At 43.0% G+C, this 20073-nt stretch overlaps 1 protein-coding gene across 1 annotated transcript in view; it reads right to left on the reverse strand.

Annotated features, from left to right (window-relative positions):
- The window catches only part of MAML2 (mastermind like transcriptional coactivator 2), a 197667-nt gene that overhangs the window by 43461 nt on the left and 134133 nt on the right, over nt 1-20073 (reverse strand). The window contains exon 2 of the mRNA XM_065729998.1: nt 16194-17651. Within this exon, the coding sequence (XP_065586070.1) occupies nt 16194-17651 (1458 nt within the window). The remainder of the gene's footprint in view (nt 1-16193; nt 17652-20073) is intronic.

The following is a 20073-nucleotide window of genomic DNA, read 5'->3' on the forward strand; positions in this document are numbered from 1 at the left end:
CATTAGTCTGCGTTCTATTAAACTACAGTTCAAAACACCAGTGGTAATGAGTTCTCCCCTATTCTGATAAAATAAAAATAGCTAGGAAAAATTACTTTTTGCTGACAGGGGAGTTCAAAACGATTTGTATTTAGCACGTCAAACAAAGCTAGTCTCATTTTTACATTCATTTTGAAGGTACAGAGTGGGGTACGGAGCCTGGTGCTTACATCCATTGCCATCAGCAAAGCCTTCCCAGTTTTCCCCAGTTTGTAACTTTGTGCTGTCCTGTGTGTGCAGGTCACTCCCTATTCTAGCACCCTGTAATGCATACATGACTGTCAGTGCAATTACTGTGGATTAGCGTCCATGAACGAGTGCAATACCCAAACCCTGGAAGAAGGGAGAAGAGATCTGCAGTGCATTTGTTGTGGTGCTGGTGCACTGCTCCTCCATCCTTCCCAGCACCCTGGAGGCAGGACCCTTCTCGTTGCCTTTCCTGAGTGCTTGTAGCAGCTTCCTCTGTTCCCACTGAAGCAAGATGCATTTCCCAGGGGGAGCTCAGACATCTCATTTTTGGCAAAGGACCTCATTCCCATGAAAATCAGCACAGTTTTTACACCATCATTTAATAACATGGCAACATTCTCATGCATTAGGCTCATTTCCTTGCTGCCCAGACTTGAGAAATAAATACTGCCGTAAAGCAAGCTTCCAGAAAGCGAAACAGTTTCCCAAGCTGCCCTTTTCCTCTGAGATGATGCTTTAAAAAATACTCAGGCATACCTCTGACTGTGCTATTCAGTGTCAGTGCAAACTCTGAACCCTGTTGCAGTCCATGCAAAAGAACAGCAGCCAGCTTATCTAGAGAGGAAGGATCTCTGGAAAGCAAATTCAGTTTGGATGAGCATGGCCAAGGCTGCGTTCACATTCGAAGGATCATAGAATCATTTGAGTTGGAAGTAACCCTTACAGGTCATCTAGTCCAACTCCCCTGAAATGAACAGAGACACCTGCGACTTATCAGGTGCTCAGAGCCTTGTCCAGCCTGACCCTGAGCTTCTCCAGAGACACGGCATCCAACACCGCTCTGGGCAACCTGTGCCAGTGCTTCACTACCCTTATTGTAAACAGCTTTTTCCTTATATCCAGTCTTTGTCCCGTACCCTCGACAGACTGTGGTCTGAGCTGCAGGTTGAAACCTGCGAAATACCAGGCTGAGGTTCTCAGGTCAAAACTTCTTATATGCCTGTGCCAGAATGGGGTGCTTTGAGCCCAAGTCCTCAGTGCTCTGTACTTGCTGTTCCAAGGCTGGGCCTGCACTCTGCAGCCTGGCTGAGGCCTACCCTGCAAAGACACGTACCTTACACGTCCCACCAACTTGGGATGTACTGTGATCCTACAGTTCCACTCCCTCATACACGGACATCTCTGGAGCCCCATGAGCAGTGGGAGCATGGCTTCAGGGTGCCCAGCACAAGGCTCATTACCTCTCCTGGACCTTCATGGGGAATGGGACTGGCTGTCCTGCAGCCTCTGACCTCTCCCCATTAAGTGCTAAGGTAACATGCATTATTGCCCAGAAAACTGTGATGTCCCATCCTGGGAGGTGCTCATGGCCAGGTTGGATGGAGCCCTGGGCATCCTGAGCTGGTGGGAAGCAACCAGCCCATGGCAGGGGTTGGGGCTGGGTAGAAATTAAGGTCCCTTCCACCCTAAGCCACTTCATGATTGTATAATTAGCATAGGCAAGAAGCAATGCTTTTGGTTAAGTGCAGTCTGGCAGGACAGCTGTGAACCTGAGTGATTAGCAGGCAAAATTCTTCCTGCAGGCCTTGTATATCATATTGCCTGAAATGCAGGAAATACCAGAAGAGACTTTCACTCATGGAGATGAAAAAGCACCACGTTAAGGCTCCTGCAGCACCAGACCTCTCTGTCACCATTACAGACTATTAACCATTTTTAGTGATTTTTATACGCATGGCATATAAAATTAACAAACATAATTTATGACCCTCTCACAGTGTAGCTGAATGTTTTACACAGAGGACCTATTCATCACTCTCTAACTAGTGCAAACAAACAGGGTTCCACAGCGCTGATTGATGGATAGATCGGGTTTCTTTACTGCTGCTGCTGCTCATACTGCTCTTGAATTAATAACTCGGAGTTTACATTGCATATTGTTTTCTCTCTCTCTCTCTTTTTTTTAAGAGCATTTGGAACACCTAAAGTCTGACTCTTATTAACACTAAGTCCCTGTTACACCGAAGAGGCCTGAATATGTAATTACATTTTTCTTATATTACAGGCTCCTTTCTAAGGTCATAATGATATAAAGGCGATCTCAGCTTGAATAAGAATCACAACTCAAATCTTTGCTTAGGAACTTGCAAAAGTAGGGAGGAGTAAGCGAGGATCGTTGTCACTGTTACCACAGATCATCCTAGTAATCAGCAGAAGTCTTCTGAATGTAATGTGAAAAGCAGGCATTAATATTATGAGGGCTTTACATATTTGACTTGAAAGGGATCCTGCAGTAATTAGTTTGGAAATCTAATTTCCTCCATCTTTTGCAAGAAACCTTTGGAAGTGAGCAAGACTAGTACCTTGACACTATTGCTTTTGGCTTCTCTAGGAAATGCCATTCCAGTTTGGATCTGTTATAGATGGCTGAAAATCACCATTTCCCTTCCATTGCTTATACTCCTCAGGACATCTCTGCCACCCTGTGAAAGCAGTCATTAAATCTGGCAGCAGCAGGAGCACATATGCTGGTAGAAACTGCTGGAGGTGCTGAGCTGTCTCTCCTGGAGCTGCCAGCTTTGAAGAGACGCTTTGGAGCAGGCATGGCTCATGACCACAACGCCTTTCCTGCTCTTACAGCTGAAAAGCTGATGGCAGATCCTCTTCCACAGGCCCGGAACAGGCCAGGTCAACCAAAGACCAGTCAGCTGGCAAAAATACCTCTGCAGTGCAGGGCAGGTGGATGAGGTGATCCTAAACTTGAGTGGGAAGACATGGCTAAGCTGAACTCCTTCCAAACCACGCACCATCTGGCCTTCTTCGCATTTGTTAACCTTTTCTGCTATGATCAAGCAGAGTTATTTCTGTGGTTGTGAAACAGACTGTGTCTTACAGTGCTCACCTTCAGAGTGACTAAGAGGAGGCATTCAGAGATGGACTATAGGAACACAGTCATTGCATACTGCGACTGACCCCATAATTTTCCAGCTTCCACTCTTCAGTGATTTTCAGAGTGAGGCGTATTTGACTCGCTTTGGCAAATTATTTTTCCTTAAGTTGTCCAATTCCTATCTTTTTACCCCCTTTTGGTGCTCACAATGCTGTGCAGCAAAGACAGTAGCAGTAAGTGTTCCCTCACTTTACATTATGCCTACAACTTTCCTGCTTGGAGAAAAAGTGCCTAATTCTTCCCTATTCACTTGCCCTATGTCATCCATGATCTCTCTATATCTCTCTTCTCCAAAACCTCTTCATTGCCTGAAAAGTCTCAGATTAATAAGGAAGAAGTCACTTCTTTATTTCCATACACTGCTTGAGACAAGTGCACAGATTGCAGGTAGGATCTGGGATGCAAACACGTTAGTGGGACAGTGGAATCATTCTTGTCTGCATTTGCATGTGTGTACATGCTCCCAATTTCCTCTGCAGTGATTCCTAACACTCATTTTGCCATTTGAGCAATCTCAGGAAGGATTTTTGAGGGTACCTCCCTTCAGGTGAATTCAAGCTTCCTGTCATTCACTACTTGCTCTGTGTTTCTCGCAGGACCTCAGTAACACTAAAATGATGGACAAAAAGGGAATTTAAGTCTAATAAAGAAGTTTATAAAAACTACAAAGCTTGTGATAATTTTGAATGCCGCCTCATTTTAGAGACTAAAATTAAAGCCATACTTACACATTTAAATAGATGGCCTGTTTTCAGAAGTATGGAGCTTTCAGTCCCTTTGTACCAAGACACCCAGATGCATCACACATTATTCCAATGCTTCAACTTCACCAGTCATGCTAGAAAAAAATGTTCATCTCACTGTCTCCAATTTTTAACCTTTAGAGAACAGTTAATAGTTACTTCACAGAGGCTTTATGGATGAATTACTACATAGAAAACAATTAGCATATATTACATAATTTCATTACTTCTGCTATCACTACTGTTTCAGCATTCCCACTGATATCTGTGCATGAATTTCATTTGGTTGGGTTTTACTTGTAGAATCTGCGTGGCTGAAATAACACAAAATCTACATTGTGGGCATTCTACATAATTTTTATTCACTAAGGTTTATAGAATAATTGCAGTTCCAGCACTGTTTTGTTGCTGCAAGAAGACCACAAGTGAAAGACAAATTTCTAAGAAACAGAATGGAGACTATCCCTGGGGATTCCCCATCCCAGGTGTTCGTTGAGAATCCCCATTCTCATTCAGGATGCCAGACACACCTCAAAAACATTGTTTGAAAGGATGCAGGGTAGCACCCGTTTGCTTGTTTCTAGCCCTGAAAGTAACACACTGCTCTGTTGTTCAAATCTATAGGCTCAAATGTGATTATCAAGACAAAGTTATCTAATTAGTAGCCTGACAATTGCCTCTGGGTTTTGTATGTTGTTTTTGTTAGGCTTGGTTTTGCACTGTGGTCTCCTCTGTTTGAAAGACTGTAATAAAGGTGATTAAAATGATTCATTAACATTATATCCCTCCGAGCAAACAGTCCAAATATTTCTATATTCAGTGGCATTAAGTATAGTGATATTCACACAAAAATGTCCAAAGGTCTTTTAGACTCTTTATTTTTTTTTTCCACAGCTTGACTTTAATTAATGATTCATGTGCAAATTCATACACAATTAGTGTATCAGCTGACTAGCTTTTGATTTGCTTTGGACTCTTTGTAAAGAAGAGAGTAAAAATATGCTCAGAGTTCGTAACAAGAGTAAACTATCTATTTAAATGAATATTACAATTAAATGTCTGTGAGTCTAGTTAGCCATGTCATCTACTCAACTCTGCTCAGTAGATGCCTACACAGCACTCCACTTTGTTCTTCCTAAGGCCCACAGGTGTCCATAAATGGAAGGTTACAGAATCACCGAATTGCAAGGGTTGGGAGGGACCTCAAGACAACATAGAGTCCAATATCTTTGCTAAAGCAGGTACTCTACAGTATATCACATGGGTAGGTGCTCAGATGAGTCTTGAATATCTCCAAAGAAGGAGACTCCTCAACCTCTCTGGGCAGCTTTTTCCAGTGCTCTGTCACGCTTACGGTAAAGAAGTTCTTCCACATGTTTGTATGGAACTCCCTGTGTTCCAGTTTTAGGCCATTTCCACTTGTCCTCTTGCTGCACACCACCAAAAAGAGCCTGACCTCATTCATTTTCCTCCCACCTCCCTTCAGATATTTATAAATGTCTATCAGATCCCTCTCAGTCTTCTTTTCTCCAGGTTGAACAGACCCAGGTTACTCAACCTTTCCTCATGTGTGATATGCTGCCCCTACATCATCACTGTGGCCCTCTGCTGGACTCCTTCAAGGAGATCCCTGTCTTTTTTGAACTCAGGATCACAGAACTGGACACATTATACCATATGTGGCCTCATCAGGGCAGTGTAGAGGGGGAGGATCACCTCCCTCAACTTGCTGGCCACGCTCTTTTTTAAGCACCCCAGGATGCCATTGGTTTTCTTGGCTATACAAGCACAACAGAAAGGAAGCCAATATTTAAACCGAGTGCCTTGCTACCACATTATTTAAAAAATTATCTTAAATGCAGTTAGGTTTTTGGGCACCAGGAATCTCACAGAAAAGACAATTTCTCTCACTCTCAAACTTCTGATTTCCAGCCTAAATTTACTTATGGCCAGTTTCAAAGGTGGTTACTATGTGCTCTGGTTGGAAAACTTGTCAGAAGAAAAAACGGGTAGAAATGTTAAAGCTATATGTTTTTTGGACTGGGATTCTCTCTATCTGCATAAATAATTTGGCTATGGACACATAAGTCCAGCTCTGCAGCTTTAAAAAGCTCAGACTTAATAGGGAGATGAATGATTGTATCTCCACAAACCACAGAAGAAATTTCATTAGTATTTTCAGGTGGAGAGCCCAATGCTCCAGAAAGCATTTCGGGCAGGATTAAAAATCTTAAGAGTCTTTTTTTTTTTTTTTTTAAAGTAGCATATATATGGCTATGGAAAACCCTTCTGAAGAACCACTTCAGTGCTTCCTGGGGCCCCAGTGCTGTCTGGCTTGGGCCCAGAGAGAAATGCTGCTTCTGAAAAAGGCTGCCCTTGATAGCACTTTGAATACAAAACAAGATTTTGGTAACACAGCTGTACTCAGCCCATGAAGTAGATTTCATGTTTACCAAAGAGGTCTGTAATTTGTGGATCAAAAGTAATTTTCTTATTTTAAAAATAAAACTCAGCAGTGAAAACCCTGCATGAGGAAAAGAAGATGCCAAAATCAAAGACTGGTATGTTTGGGTCTCCTGGTTTTGAATGTGATGGATACTTCTGTTTTCTTGCTGTGTTTAGCAGCCTGTGTAGCTGTGAGGTATTTCTTTGTGGTGCTTAGCTCACAGAACTGGGTGCTGAAGATGAATTAGGGTGAAGAAGGGACAGTCATTGGGATGGAAGTACAAAAGGAAGGCTGTGGGATTAGAAGCAGTGATAAAGGTGAGAGGAAGACTTTGAATGCTCCCTATGCCATGAGGCATATACTCACAATACTGGTGAGGACATGGATTTCAAGTACTTTTGTTAGGAAATCACAAGAAAAAAAAAGTCAATATGTATGAAATTGGTAGGGATATGCCAATGAAACAAATGAACTAGTCATACAAATAACTCATTCAATGGAAAGCAAAGAAAGTGAAGAAAGTACAACAGCTGTGACTGAAAATGAGACATACAGATTGTTTCAGATTTGCTTGGTCGAAGTTGTGGATCAATCCATGTAACAGATAAACAGTCCATGCAACCATTAAGGAACAAATAATCAAAAGCCAAGAAAAAGCCAGCACTTGCCATAATGTGAGCAAAACTACTGCACTGAACCTTTATCCTGCTGGAAAGTGGCAATGTAAGATAAAAGCAAGGGGAAAAAGGAAATCTTTTGCAAAAATCCTCCCTGTATCTTCCTGCTGGAAATTTCTGAACTCCAACCATTAATGCTTAGTTCAGGTTTGTTCACAGGGAAAACAAGATAATGGAGTTGAAGAAAGACTAGATTTCCAACCTATGAAACAATCTTAAGATTGTTTTTGAGCTTGTGGATCTCATATGAAGCAATGCCCAAAGATTCTGCTATGGGGAGAAAAAAATGGAAAGAGAGAGAGACAGGCTCATGCACATCTCACTTGATATGCTACAGAAAGGGTTAAAAGTGGTCAGTTCATCACTCTTCTGTGTGGTGCCTTGGAAGTTTTCACAACACCAGATGTGTGGAAAAAAAAAAGAAGAAAGAAAGAAAATCGAACCCTAGTAGACATCCTGGTGCCCTGGAAGCAGTTAAATTAACACCCAGCAGGGACAAATTTGCAGCTTTGGGAACAAGCTTAAAGTTAGTCTGTTTTCATTCCTGGAGCGAATTTGCAAGTGTATGACAGTGAAGTATAGCCTGGGAAGGAGTGGACAGCTTTGGATTAAGGATGGATAGCCAGAACTCACTTGTGCCCTCCCTCCTCCCACACTGTTTTGCACTTATGCTGTGAAGTTCTCAGTATTTCTGCTTATCCCTATGGCTTCCCATGTCTTTTAACAGTTCTAGTAGGAAAACAAGCCATTCTTTTATTTTTTTATTTTTTTCCTCTCACTCTAGCTGAAACCAGAAAAATCTAAAGTCACCCCAGCAAAGACTGCTTTAGCTGGGCTCACAGCTTACAGTAATTTGAAGAAATCTAGTTCTGCAGTGGATGAAGTTGGATGTTCTAACCAGAACCAAAGCACGAAATCCTTTAGTCATTCATCATCAGCTTGGAGCCAAGCTGCGGCCCTGCTTGCAACCACTGCAAATTATGGGAAGGTCTGGAAAAATGCAAGACTGTGAGAGTACATCTAGCTCATCTTCACAGAATTACAGGAAGCCTTCAGCATTTCTTTTCCTCTTACAGGTTGAAGAATGAACTAGCTCCTCCACGGATATAACACTCATTTCCCTCTTCGGTCATTGCAAGTATTTTGGTATTAGCCAGTCATGGGGAATTCTTCATTCAAGGGCACTGTCCAGCTTCTTAAGAAGGCCCAAGAGTAGTCAAAGACCAGCTCTGATATCCTACAAAATGTCATACAAGAGTGTCAGAAACCTGCTATGTCCTGTATTCCATGACACCCCATGCCCATGGACCCTGCTCTTGCCTCTCTCCAAGAGAAAACCTATGCCTCTTGAGCAATGGAGTCATCAACCCAACTCACGGCATGGCAGCTCCTTGCCCACCAGTGGTTTTTGTATTAGGCCAGTTCATGGAAGCAGTGGGTGGCCTGGTCCTGAACCTAGGCCTGCCAGATCTGTGGTCTTAGACCAGCCAGTGGTGCCCTGGGTATGCAGGTTGAGCACCCACCACTGACTTGCTCTCCTCCCACCCTGCCCCAGGAGACATCCAACCACGCTACTCCTTGCTTAGGGTCCTGGGCAATGTCGAGTTGAAGACTGCAGTCAGGTCTTCCTTTGTCACACTGTCATGTAATTCAGTGCTCTGAGCACAGCTGGGCTCAGGAAAGCTGAATCTTCTGCAACAGGTTTACATCTCGAATATGTGTCCAGATTAGGTATTCTTTTATCACAGGTTACATATGAAGGTTAGGGCATTAATACAGAAAATCAGTATGAAGGGATAAAGATCCCTCCTTTTTACCTGATTTCTGTGTTTTCTACTGATTCACAATATGATCTGGACCTCAAACAATTCCTAACCTCTTCCTATAAAATCAGAAGACCATTAAATTCATAAGTTTCCTCAGCTATGCCAAGTAAGTATTATGATTAAAAGACTATGAAAGCCCTTCAGCTCTTCAGGGAAACCAACTGTTGGAAACACTCAGTCCCACTCCAAATGCCAGCTGGGTGTTGACAGAGCCTCATCAGAAGGGACAGAGAAGGGAGGGCTCTTTTTGAAGAGATAACATGGACTCAATGCAGTTGGCTGTTCAGCAGAGGTTGCCTTCAAGGCCCTTCCACTTATTTACATGTGGATAAACAGTGCCTCAGGAATGGCCAGAGCACATCCACCCACAGGCTCTTTGAAGAACAAGCAAGCTGCTGGGTTCACCTTGATGGGTTGTTTGCCATCAATTTACAGGTACAAGGAGAAGAGGCATCAAACATCATTCTCAGAGCACCAGAGGTCTCTTCTGGGGAACTGTGAAAGCTCTGAAGGCCAAGAGCTGTGAATGCTGGGACAACAGGGGAGACTCAGTCAAAGAGGCAAGGCACAGAGGGCAGGCAGGTCAAGAGGAGCAGTGTGGCGTGATAAGTTCTGGCACTATCCTACAGCACACGAATGTTGTTGAGTGTTTCTGAGATTGATATTTGGTTCAGTTCGACTCCAGACTCAGTGACTTCTGTGTGAGGTAAACGTGTTACTTGGGTTCTTATCCAACAGCTAGTGGGTTGATTGTAATGGCTTTGGTTGAGATCTTCCCTCTCTCTTTTCCAAAATACATAATATACAGAATATACAGTAATATTTCCTTCTTCTCGAGTTCTGACTGGTCTGTTTACTTAGCTAATAAATTCTTTAGGGTAAAAGCTGTCTCTTACACTGTATATGTACACTGTCAGAAACAGGCATGCAGAAATGAAGCAGGCAGATGGTTCTGGACTAGTTGTGTTGGAGCATCTGGCTGATTTTCTGGATCAGCATCACATACAAATAGTAAATTCACCCGTGAAAACTCATATTAAAGGAACATTACTAGGTTGGTTGCTGTCTTAATGACAGTCATCTGTGGCCTGGGGCAGATAAAAACCATAAAAACACCAGCAGTAAAAGTGACTTAATGAAGGAACAAATATTTGCTATTAAAATATTCCTTCATTTTGAACCTCTAGAGAGGTAAATTACTGGGACCTGCTGCTGAGGACTTCAGGGAATTAAAATAATAGAAAGACAGGGATATATATAGAGAAATGAGAGCTAGGCTTTGTTAATTTTTTTATGTTGTTTTTCTTAAACTTCTTGAGGTATTCATATATTACCTACAAACAAGCAAAAACTTACAGGAAAGAGGTTTTCACTGTGCCAGACCCAAATGGCTGTGGAATTATATTGTTTTTCCAGTCTGCTTTTCCAAAATCCCTGCAGGAAGTTAACTCAGGGCTTGACTCTGTCCTCAGATGCACACGGCAATAGCAGAAATCTTTACTTCAAGCAGGTAGGAAGCACAGATATCCTGGCTTCACTGATGATATCACAGGACAAGCAGCAGAGCCAGACCTGAAACACCCTTGTTTCCTTGCCTCCCAGTCAGCACTGCGTCTTCACAATCTTGTCCTGCTACTCCTTCTTTCCAGTTAATCCCATAAGCACAGATTCATGTTCTTTTTTGGTGGTGGTTCCCTACTTCACCCCACCACACTCCAGGTTTTGTAAAACTATAAACTCTGCCACCAGCATTGAGGATCTTTTCACCTGCCCTTTCTTCCTTACAGCCCATACAACTTCCTTTACATACGCACAAGGCACCTTGTCTGTCCCTCTGCTTTCCCATCCTTGCCTATGTCTGTCTTCAAGGTGCAGTAAACTCACAGGACTGAAGCACGTAGCATCCTGACTGAAATTCGTTATTTCCCCACAGCCAGAGCAGATCATTGCAGGCCACAAACAAACATCTGTAGACATGCAGGTGGATAGAAGCTCATATCCTTCAAATTCCTGCTATAAAACTCATCTTTTTCTTGATTCTTACAGAAGCCACATCAAAATTACCCCTTTGAGACAGGTCCCATTTTAAAATTGTTCATTTTGCCCTTGTCCAGGCATATTCACAATAGTAAGAAATTCTAAGGAAGAGTTCAAGTATGTTGACATTAGCAAAGGGCATATCCAGGAAAGTGCAATGATATTTTGTAGTGGTATCTTCAAGGAGGTACCTTCAAAAAGCAGCTCAAATGAGACTACAAGGGTTATATCAATGATGTCACAGAATCATACAATGCGTAAAAGAATCATAGAATGGGTTGGAAGGGACCTCAAAGCCCACCCAGTTCCAACCCCTGCCATGGGCTGTTTGCCTCCCACCAGCTCAGGCTGCCCAGGGCCCATCCAGCCTGGCCTTGAGCACCTGCAGGGATGGGGCACCACAGCTCTCTGGGCAGCTGTGCCACGGCCTCACTGCCCTCTGAGTAAAGAATTTCTTCCTAACATCTAACCAAAATTTCCCCTCTTTCAGTTTAAAACCATTCCCCCCTGTCCTGTCACTATCAGACCATGTAAAAAGCCAGACCTCCACATGTTTATGAGCCCGTTTCAAGTACTGTAAGGCCACAGTGAGGTCTCCCTTAAACTTTCTCCAAGCTAAACAAGACCAACTCACTCGACCTTTCTTCACAAGAGAGGTGCTGCCACTCTCCAGGTCTCTAGGTGTCCCAAATCCACAAACCCAGAAGCATTTAAGGGCTCAACGTTGTACTATTCTAGTAGTGTAAACACTTCATGAAGGAAATTCAAGATCGCTTATGAAACTGGCAGTGTCCTTGAGCCTTTGAATTACAATGTCCTCAGGGACTGACCAACCACACTGGGACTGTCTATATATTTAATTTATTAAAAGAGTATGAATGATAGAAGGCACCACCAAAACACAACGATAACTGCCCACTGATAACAATACAGAAATCTTTGACATTTTCTTTCTGTTTTTTGTGTACATAAATCAGTTACAAATACACAATTGATGGTAGTTATTAGGACAGACTCAAGTTTTTATTCGGAATATTTAATTTAGAAGCCCTTGCATGAAGGAATGCAACCAAAATGGAGCTATCAAGAAAAGCTCTCATCCAAATACTATTTTTATAGCGAGCACTGAAAGAAAGGTCACATTGTTATTTCCTTACACTATGGAATGGTTTCTATTATTGCAGATTCCAAAAGCTTGGAATCGTTGTTATTTATGGTCTAAGTCAAATTTAAGTCCTGGTTAGTACCAATTACCACAAGCCACTCTAGGTTTTTCCTCTTCATTTCACAAATACTTGCAAAATAATTTCTTCACACTTGAAAACAGAGAGGCTGCCTCCCAGAATGCACTTTTCTTCTTTAGTAAAGAAGAAAATCCTTTGTATTTAATCCTTTGTCCAAGAATGTTCTCTCAAAATAAATGAAGCTACCCTGGACACACAGTGGAGAATTTCTCTGCAGAGCTGCCAGGTTAGTTAAACAACCACCTGTAGCCTTTGGCGGTATTTAACAATTCCTGTATGTATCAGTACATATGAATGATTTTCTGGGCATCTGAAAGACTGATGCAGTGGAGGGAGCCTGTAAGAGAGGTCAACTCAGCACCTGGAGCTCCTCCAAGCACACGCCATGCAGTGGAGGCACATTGCTCAGTGCAGAGCTGCTGCACTGTCCCACAGGTATCCATGATGCTTCCCTGTCATGGAGAACCTGGGAGTACATTGGTCATATGGTACAAAATACTCAGCCCTGCTGTAGGAGCTTGTCAGAGAAGAGGCACATGTGGATCACTTGTGCCAGGGGCAGGTAAGGGAGAAGGGATAGAGTCACTCAGTACACAGCAGGAAGGGAGAATGGTTGGATTTAAAAGGAACCTGTTAAGATCTGGTGGAGAAAACAATCTAAGGTATGTCCCTATTAGGGCAAGTTACAGCAAAAAAAAAAAAAAAAAAAAAAAAAGCTCCAAAATCTAATCACACCTCATTGCTGGGTCTTGGAAGAAAAAAAATAGAGAAAAGGGAAAGAGAGATTATTGCATTGCTTTCCCAAAGACATTATAAAGGAATGAGGACTAAAAAGATACTGAGGTCTGCACGGGGAAACACTGTTGTAAATACATAAGAAGACATACATAAAAAACCCAACACTGATGCTTCCAGAGCCTTAAAAACAAGTAGTACTGGTTGTTTGTGTAAAGGAGGGCTGAAGTTCCCAAGACTATCCCTGTTCCCAAAGCTGAGATCAATCAGGGCTCAGTCCATGAAAACAAGAGAATGGAAGGAGATGGAAGGGAAGGGATGGGAAGGGAAGGCAAGTATAAGCATCACAAGCCCAATTTAGCATACAGAATTTGGAGCTTCTAATTATTCCTTAAACAAAGAGTTTTTAATTTGTATGAGTTTTTTCTTGACTGTGCATATGTTGTATCCTGATAGACAATGGAAAGGTGAATCTTTCCCACAACAATGGCGAATAAAACTGAGAAGCAAACAAAGCCTTCATTCCATTCAACCTTCTTCCAGGAAACCAAGATGATTTCCATTATTTTTATGACTTTTCCCTACAGGCAAAAAACATCTGATTAGCAAATTGCAGTACAAGTTTGCTCCAATTTGACACAAAATGAATGTGACAGGCAGAAAAATTATAAACCTTAAGCATCCAGTTAGCAAGCTTAGGCTGATAAAGTCAAGTTCAAGTCCTTTTTGGGGACCTCAAAGCTTGGGAAGAAAAAAAAATCCAAAGAGTGATCTGGTTCAGCTAAAAATGTGCATTACAGTCAGTGCTATCTGATGGCTATATAATAGCAGCTGTTTATGAATGTACACTTGTGTTTCCACCAGCTCTGACATGGTCCTTATAGCACACATTTATGATCACTGTAGGATCTAAGCAGGAACTGAACAACACCTACTGGAATCAGACCTTTATACCTCATGAAGAAACAGGGCATGAGTAAAATTAATAATGAAGTTAATTAGTAAGTAATTACTGGTAATTACTTATGAATTACTGTTAAAGAAATCCTCAAGGATGGAGGATGATCCTCCCAGAGGGAAGACCAAGCAGACTAAATTTAGCTCCATTGCTAACATCAGCGCAGTTGGTCCATGAGATTACTTTGAACTTCATTGTCTTTATTAGAATATAATGTTGGGATCTTGCTTTCCACTCAGCTTTAATATTCAGGCTGCAGCTATGGGGACAAGCAGGTCCTGACCAAGAGGTTGAAGCATTTGTGCCTCCTTTTGGTGAGGCACACGAATAGGTTGGGCAAAGAAGATGAGGATGCTCCATCCTTGAATGCGTTCAAGGCCAGACTGGATGTGGCTCTGGGCAGCCCAATCTAGTGGGTGCCAACCCTGTCATCAGCAGGGGATTGGAACTAGATTTCAAGGTTCTTACCAACCTAAGCCAATATATCACTCTGATATATGCAGGCAGGCCCTAACATTATTCATGTAAAAACTGCCATGTGATCAGTTATGTTCAAACTGATTCCAAGTCCTGCAATTTAGGACCAAGTTTATTCCATTCTAACCATAATTCCTGCAGCTACAGAGTACTCTACTGAGAGGGATATGCCTGATTTTCTGAATCCCATCAGAACTTCGGAATAACTGCTAAGGGCCTACACTCACGATATATTACGCAGTGACTGCTATGGCCATGTTGCCTCGTGCCATCTTGTTGGTTGCCTCCCTCAGCAGCCCAACAGGGCACAGAGCAGCAACCAGCACTGCCTTGAACAGAGTTCCTCTCAATGTTTTTTACTCTTGTCCAGAATGTGACCTTGCATATTTTTCAGAAAAACAGTGGTGTTTGCAGAAGTCCTGCTTGCCTCCCCTGTGTTGACAGATTGCTGGAAGCATTATCATGGCTGAATAAAGGACCTGTTAAAATTCATTTGCCTGCCAGTCTATTAAGTGACTGGGGAAATGCACCTAAGAAGTGCACACACAGTGGACCAAGGAGGAGGAGAACAGCCAGCAGAGACCTTCTTTAAAACAGTGAAGCTGTGCTTGCTTCCCGCTTGCTGCTCGTTCTCTGGCATCCTCCAGTAAAACAAATCCTCCCTACCCTAAACTGCCTAAGTATTTCACCTGGTGCCTCTTACCAAAGGATTCTCTGCTGGAGAAAGTCATGGTCAGGTGCCCAGGGAGCTTAAATGAGTTAACAGGAGAAAGGTTTCCATGCATACAGCTGTATTTTTTTAATTTCAACACGCCAGTTTGTTTGTCCAAACAGTTTGGCCAGGATACTCCAGCTCTGAACAACTCATTTGCAATGCTGCTTCTCGGTGACTTTATGGAAGACTTGCAGTTTCACTTTTCAGTATTTTCTTATAGCACTTTACAAATAACAAAATTGTGAACAATCTCTACACTTAGATTGCCATTCTACACTTTCAAGTATGTTGAAGCCAAGGCCCACCAGAACTCAGAGTGGCTAAAACATCCCAAGATCAAATGCATACTTCATTTCATTTGCATCCAGTTTCCAGTTTTGGGGATACAATAAAGTTACGTATTTAAACTTCAATTGTCATGTCTGAAAATTGTAATTTTGGTCTGCAGTGCTTTGGCACAGCACAACTTATGATGTCTGATGATAAAACAGGAGGAGCTGGCCATGTGGGTATATAACTGTAGATGTATCTGTGGCAACCTTCACCTTCAAATCTAGCATGTATTTTATGCACAGAATATTCCCAGAAGTGTGATGGGTGTTTATAAAGCTCATAGATAAGTCTTCATTTTTCTTTGCCAAACAGATAACAAATGTGCAAACAGTATTTTTGTCATGTCAGTCAAACAATGTCTAAAAACAGAATTTCCTAACCCTGCCTCCCTGAGGAAAACGATGACATAAAAATTAACACTGTAAAACACTTTATCTAGGATAAAGGAATTTGTTAAGTTTTGCCATCCAAAAGAGCCTAGAATTTTGTATGCTAAGAAGGTTAGGAGTCCAAAGAAAGATTAGATCAACTCTGCAGTCTCACCTTTCTGCCAAGAATCTACATGATACATAGCAGTGACACTCACTCTCTCTTTAAGAAAATACAGTGTTATAAACATGTATTTTTTGAAATTCTTATAACTGTGCATCTGTGATTCACTCAAACAAGTGCTAATCAGTTCATCACCAGCTCTGATGAAAGGTGTTCTGAGATCATTACACACCAGTACACATCTCCTGCAGGAAAGAAGCCAGGCTGCAAAACCCTTCTTACCACTCAGACAGGAATGATTCTGGAACCAAATAAGGAGGAATTTGCCTTACCTGTCTGTGCTGCTGAGAGACCGGATACTGCAAACCTGAGATCTGCTGGCTTTGCTGAATTTTCTGAAGCATCATTTTCTGTTGCATTGCTAGGGGTACATTGGGTGGCCTTTGAAGAGACTGGTTTGGGATAGGCTGAGCAGGCGGTGGCTGCGGCTGCTGTTGCTGCTGTGGCTGTGGCTGTTGCACTGGTGCTGAGCTCTGTGCCTGCTGTGTGTAGTGCAGAAGGGCAGGCTTGCTTTGGGAACCCAAAACTGAAGGCATCTGCTGGTTTGTTTGCTCTGAGTTAAAGTGAAACAAAGGCTTTGTGTTGCCATGATGCTGCTCTAGTGGTGGCTGAGCACTGTTGATGAAGTTTCTGTTGAGGTCCTGAGTCTTCTGTTGCATGATTATGTCCATAGGATTGCTCTGGGGAGTAGTCGGCTTATAAACATAGTTGTTCATCCCTTTTGACTGGTTTCCATTCACAGGCACCCCAAGCATAGCTGAGCTCTGTGGGCTGAACTGCTGCTGACGAAAAGAAGGACTGGGGATTTTTTCTTGCACAAAGGGTCCGGGTGAAGGACCTGATGGAGACAAGGTGGACCAGTTGGCCGTCTGGTTCTGCTGTTGCTGTTGCTGCTGGATCAAGGCATGCTGCTGACGGTTGGCTGCGATCTGCTTGAGTTGCTGTGCATGAGAAACCTCCTGCCAGTTGGGCAATGGCCGACTGGACGCAGAGGAAACCTGCGCTACCTGCGTTTGATTCTGAGGCACCGAAGGGATGGGTGAAGAGGTGGACATGGCAGCAGTGGCCATAGTGAAGGCTGGACCTGTAGAAGAAGGCCTCATCTGTGGGGAGCCCACAGGAGCCTGGTTCATGCCTGGTGCATACTCACTCTTAATTACCATCTTATCCATCTGCAGGGGTCTCACAGGGCCCCTCTGGCTTTGCTGCCCAAGGTCAATGTTGAACGGCTCGTCTTGTTTTATTGTGGCATTTATCATATTCTCTAGCTCCAGATCACTCATTGGTGGTACTGATATGTTAGTCAGTTCATTAAATAGTTCCTGGAGCTCTGGATCCATCATTTGTTCCCCTGAGTCTTCCCCATATCTGTTCGGGAACAGGTTCTCATGGGGCATCTGGCCATCTAAGTGTTTGCTGCAAGACATTGTTTCTCCTGGTTCTTTCTTTACTTCTTTCAAGGTCATATTAAACATACCATTCCCACTGGTATGTGTGTTGTTTGCTAGGTTGCTGGTCTTTCTCTGTGGTCCTTGTCCCACAGACATAGTTCCAGACATTGCCTGGGTTTGGCAATTGTTAACATGATGCCCACCTTGTCCCATTGAGATATTATCACCCACTCTTATCCTCTTAATGTCAAGGAAAGAGCTGTCTGAAACACCATTAGGCCTCTTGTTGTTGCCAGGTGACAGATTTACAACCAACTTTCTCTTCAAGGATCCTTGGAGCTGAAGGAAGCAAAGACAAAAAAGAAATCATTAGATGACAATGAAGAAACAATCTATAGTCTGTCTGATGCTTACCATGTCAACAGGCAAGTAATCACTGCGCAGTACAGAAAGTTATTCTGGGTAGGACAGGTCAGTGAAAAGAGCCAATGAAATTGTGCAGGATGGCGGGGAAATACACTGTGAGACATCTCCCTGTCACCATACACCCTGTCACGTGTAGCTCTCGTTATCCAGCCGCAGCTTTTGGATACTGCTGCCTCCTACTGAGGCTCTACCATCCCTATGGGTGTGAGTGCAGAGAAATGATCAGACTTGTAGATGGCGAAGTCTAGGGCACGTCTGTCTAAGATTTGCTCCGATCTAACTATGCCAGGCAGTTCTAAGGTATTTTCAGACAACACAGACTAATGCAGCCATGAAATCTGCCCTTGTCCACTGAAGGATGAAGGATTTCCTTGATTTTAAGTGTATGACCCAAAAATCATGTTTGACTTCTGTAGAGTCCAAAGGTCCTAAAAGACATTTTAATGGCACGAGTGAGATCTAGGTATGCTGCTCTTACGTAGCTTTATACAGACCAGAGATGTGTGTAATTAAAGATGTTAGATACTAACTTGTTCAAGACTTGAAATGAAACCACTGGAACAACCTCAGTTTATGTCAGCCAAGGGTCTGGACCATGATGTACTGCTGGATTATTTTCCAGATTTGTATATTAATACATTAAGCCCTAATTGTTTATGTTCTGAAACATCTGCTGTAAAACACAGAGTACACACAGTGTTGCTCTGAGAACTGCAACGCTGTTCCCTTTCCCTCACATACTCACAGAGATATTTTCATCTCCTCGCAACCCTGTGCGCCTGCTGAAGGAAAGGAGCTTCCTACTCTGTCCACCTGATCTGTGCTCATCTGCTACACTTGTCTGTGCAAATCCCACTCTCTGCACACAATACAAAGGCGTACTCTCGGGAAATGAACAAAATGAGAAGTCCATGGGTGTATAACAGTGCTGTAGGCCCCATTCCCATCAGCTTCAGGCTCATCTAGGGAGCTCTTCCCAGATAACTCCGTGTGTGAGCACTTTTATTCCGGAGTGAGTATTAGGGATTCATAGATACATTAGGTTGGAAGGGACCTACAAGATCATCTAGTCCAACCATCCTCCTATCACTATCCCTACCCAACTACTAAATCAAATCCCTTAGCACCTTATCTAAACGCTTCTTGAACAGCGCTAGGGATGGTGCCTCAACCACCTCCCTAGGCAGGCCTCTCATGGACTTCTTCCTCTGCGCAAGGGAGTTGCTTGGGAAGAGCTCAAGTCACAAATAGGTTTCCTCAGCACCCTCAGGAGTAACTGACTGCCATTAGCTTTGCGGGGGCAGGGAGTTCTGGGGGGTCACCTGCAAAGAGCAGGGAGTTGGTTAGCATGTTCTTCCTGACACATGAGTCACTGTACTTTCCTTTGCAAAAAGAAACAGTAAGGTGCACTTCCTTTTACCATCAGCTTTGCAGACAGTGTGTTTATTAGAAGTGATTCTCATGACCCCAAATTCATCTTCCTGGGAAATGGGGAAGTCCCCTGGTCGTCAGAATACGTGACTTGGCAGCATGTCTTGCTTTCAGATGCGCTGCTGACAAAAAGGCCGAACAGAAAATGAACATGTATGTGCTTTATGTGGTGAATCTGTCTTTCTGAGTTCATTTTGCTTTCACATGACACTCTGAATCAAAGTCCTTGCATTTTCAGAGCACCTTCATCAGGCTCTCTGATGTGACTTGAAAATGCAGGTGTTGCACTGTGCATAAGTGGCTGTTTTTCTTTTGCATTTGAACTAACTACAGGCAGATATGAGTGAGGTACAATGTGGTTTGCCCAGTGACCTACACCAGTCAGCACCAAGCCCTCGCTTCTCATGGGTTGGAGGACTCCAGGGTTTCACTTCACGTGGTCTCCACTGAACAGCCACTGAACAGAACACTTTCATTTTCTACTGAAAAAGTAACAAGTGCTCGCTTATTACATCCCCACAAACCCATCCAGCACAGTTGTGAATGCTGACAGCACCTTGGTCAGTAGGTGTCCCTCCTCTTAAATCAGAAAGGAGACAGTCTGGCTGGAAACGTGCACTTTTCCAGCAATCATGTTTTTCAACTACTGACCACTTTTTCAGCAAAGCCCTTTTATCCTCGAGCGAAGCACACATTCTTCAGAGGGGCGAAAAAAGAGCTTGCCAGATTTCAAGCTCCATCTCTTCCAATTTGCAAACTAGGATTGATTTGGGTCAGTAAATCTAATGCAAAAGTTCCTATGCACATAACACAGGCACATTCCTCAGATCAAACAGGCCTGTGATTACACATCTCAAACCACTCCAACTGTGTCATTCTGAAAGGCTCTGTGATGGGAAATGTG

This window comes from Cyrtonyx montezumae, unplaced genomic scaffold (genome assembly GCF_038088225.1).
Source record: "Cyrtonyx montezumae isolate F1298 unplaced genomic scaffold, pur_monq_1.0 scaffold_12, whole genome shotgun sequence".
NCBI lineage: Eukaryota > Metazoa > Chordata > Aves > Galliformes > Odontophoridae > Cyrtonyx > Cyrtonyx montezumae.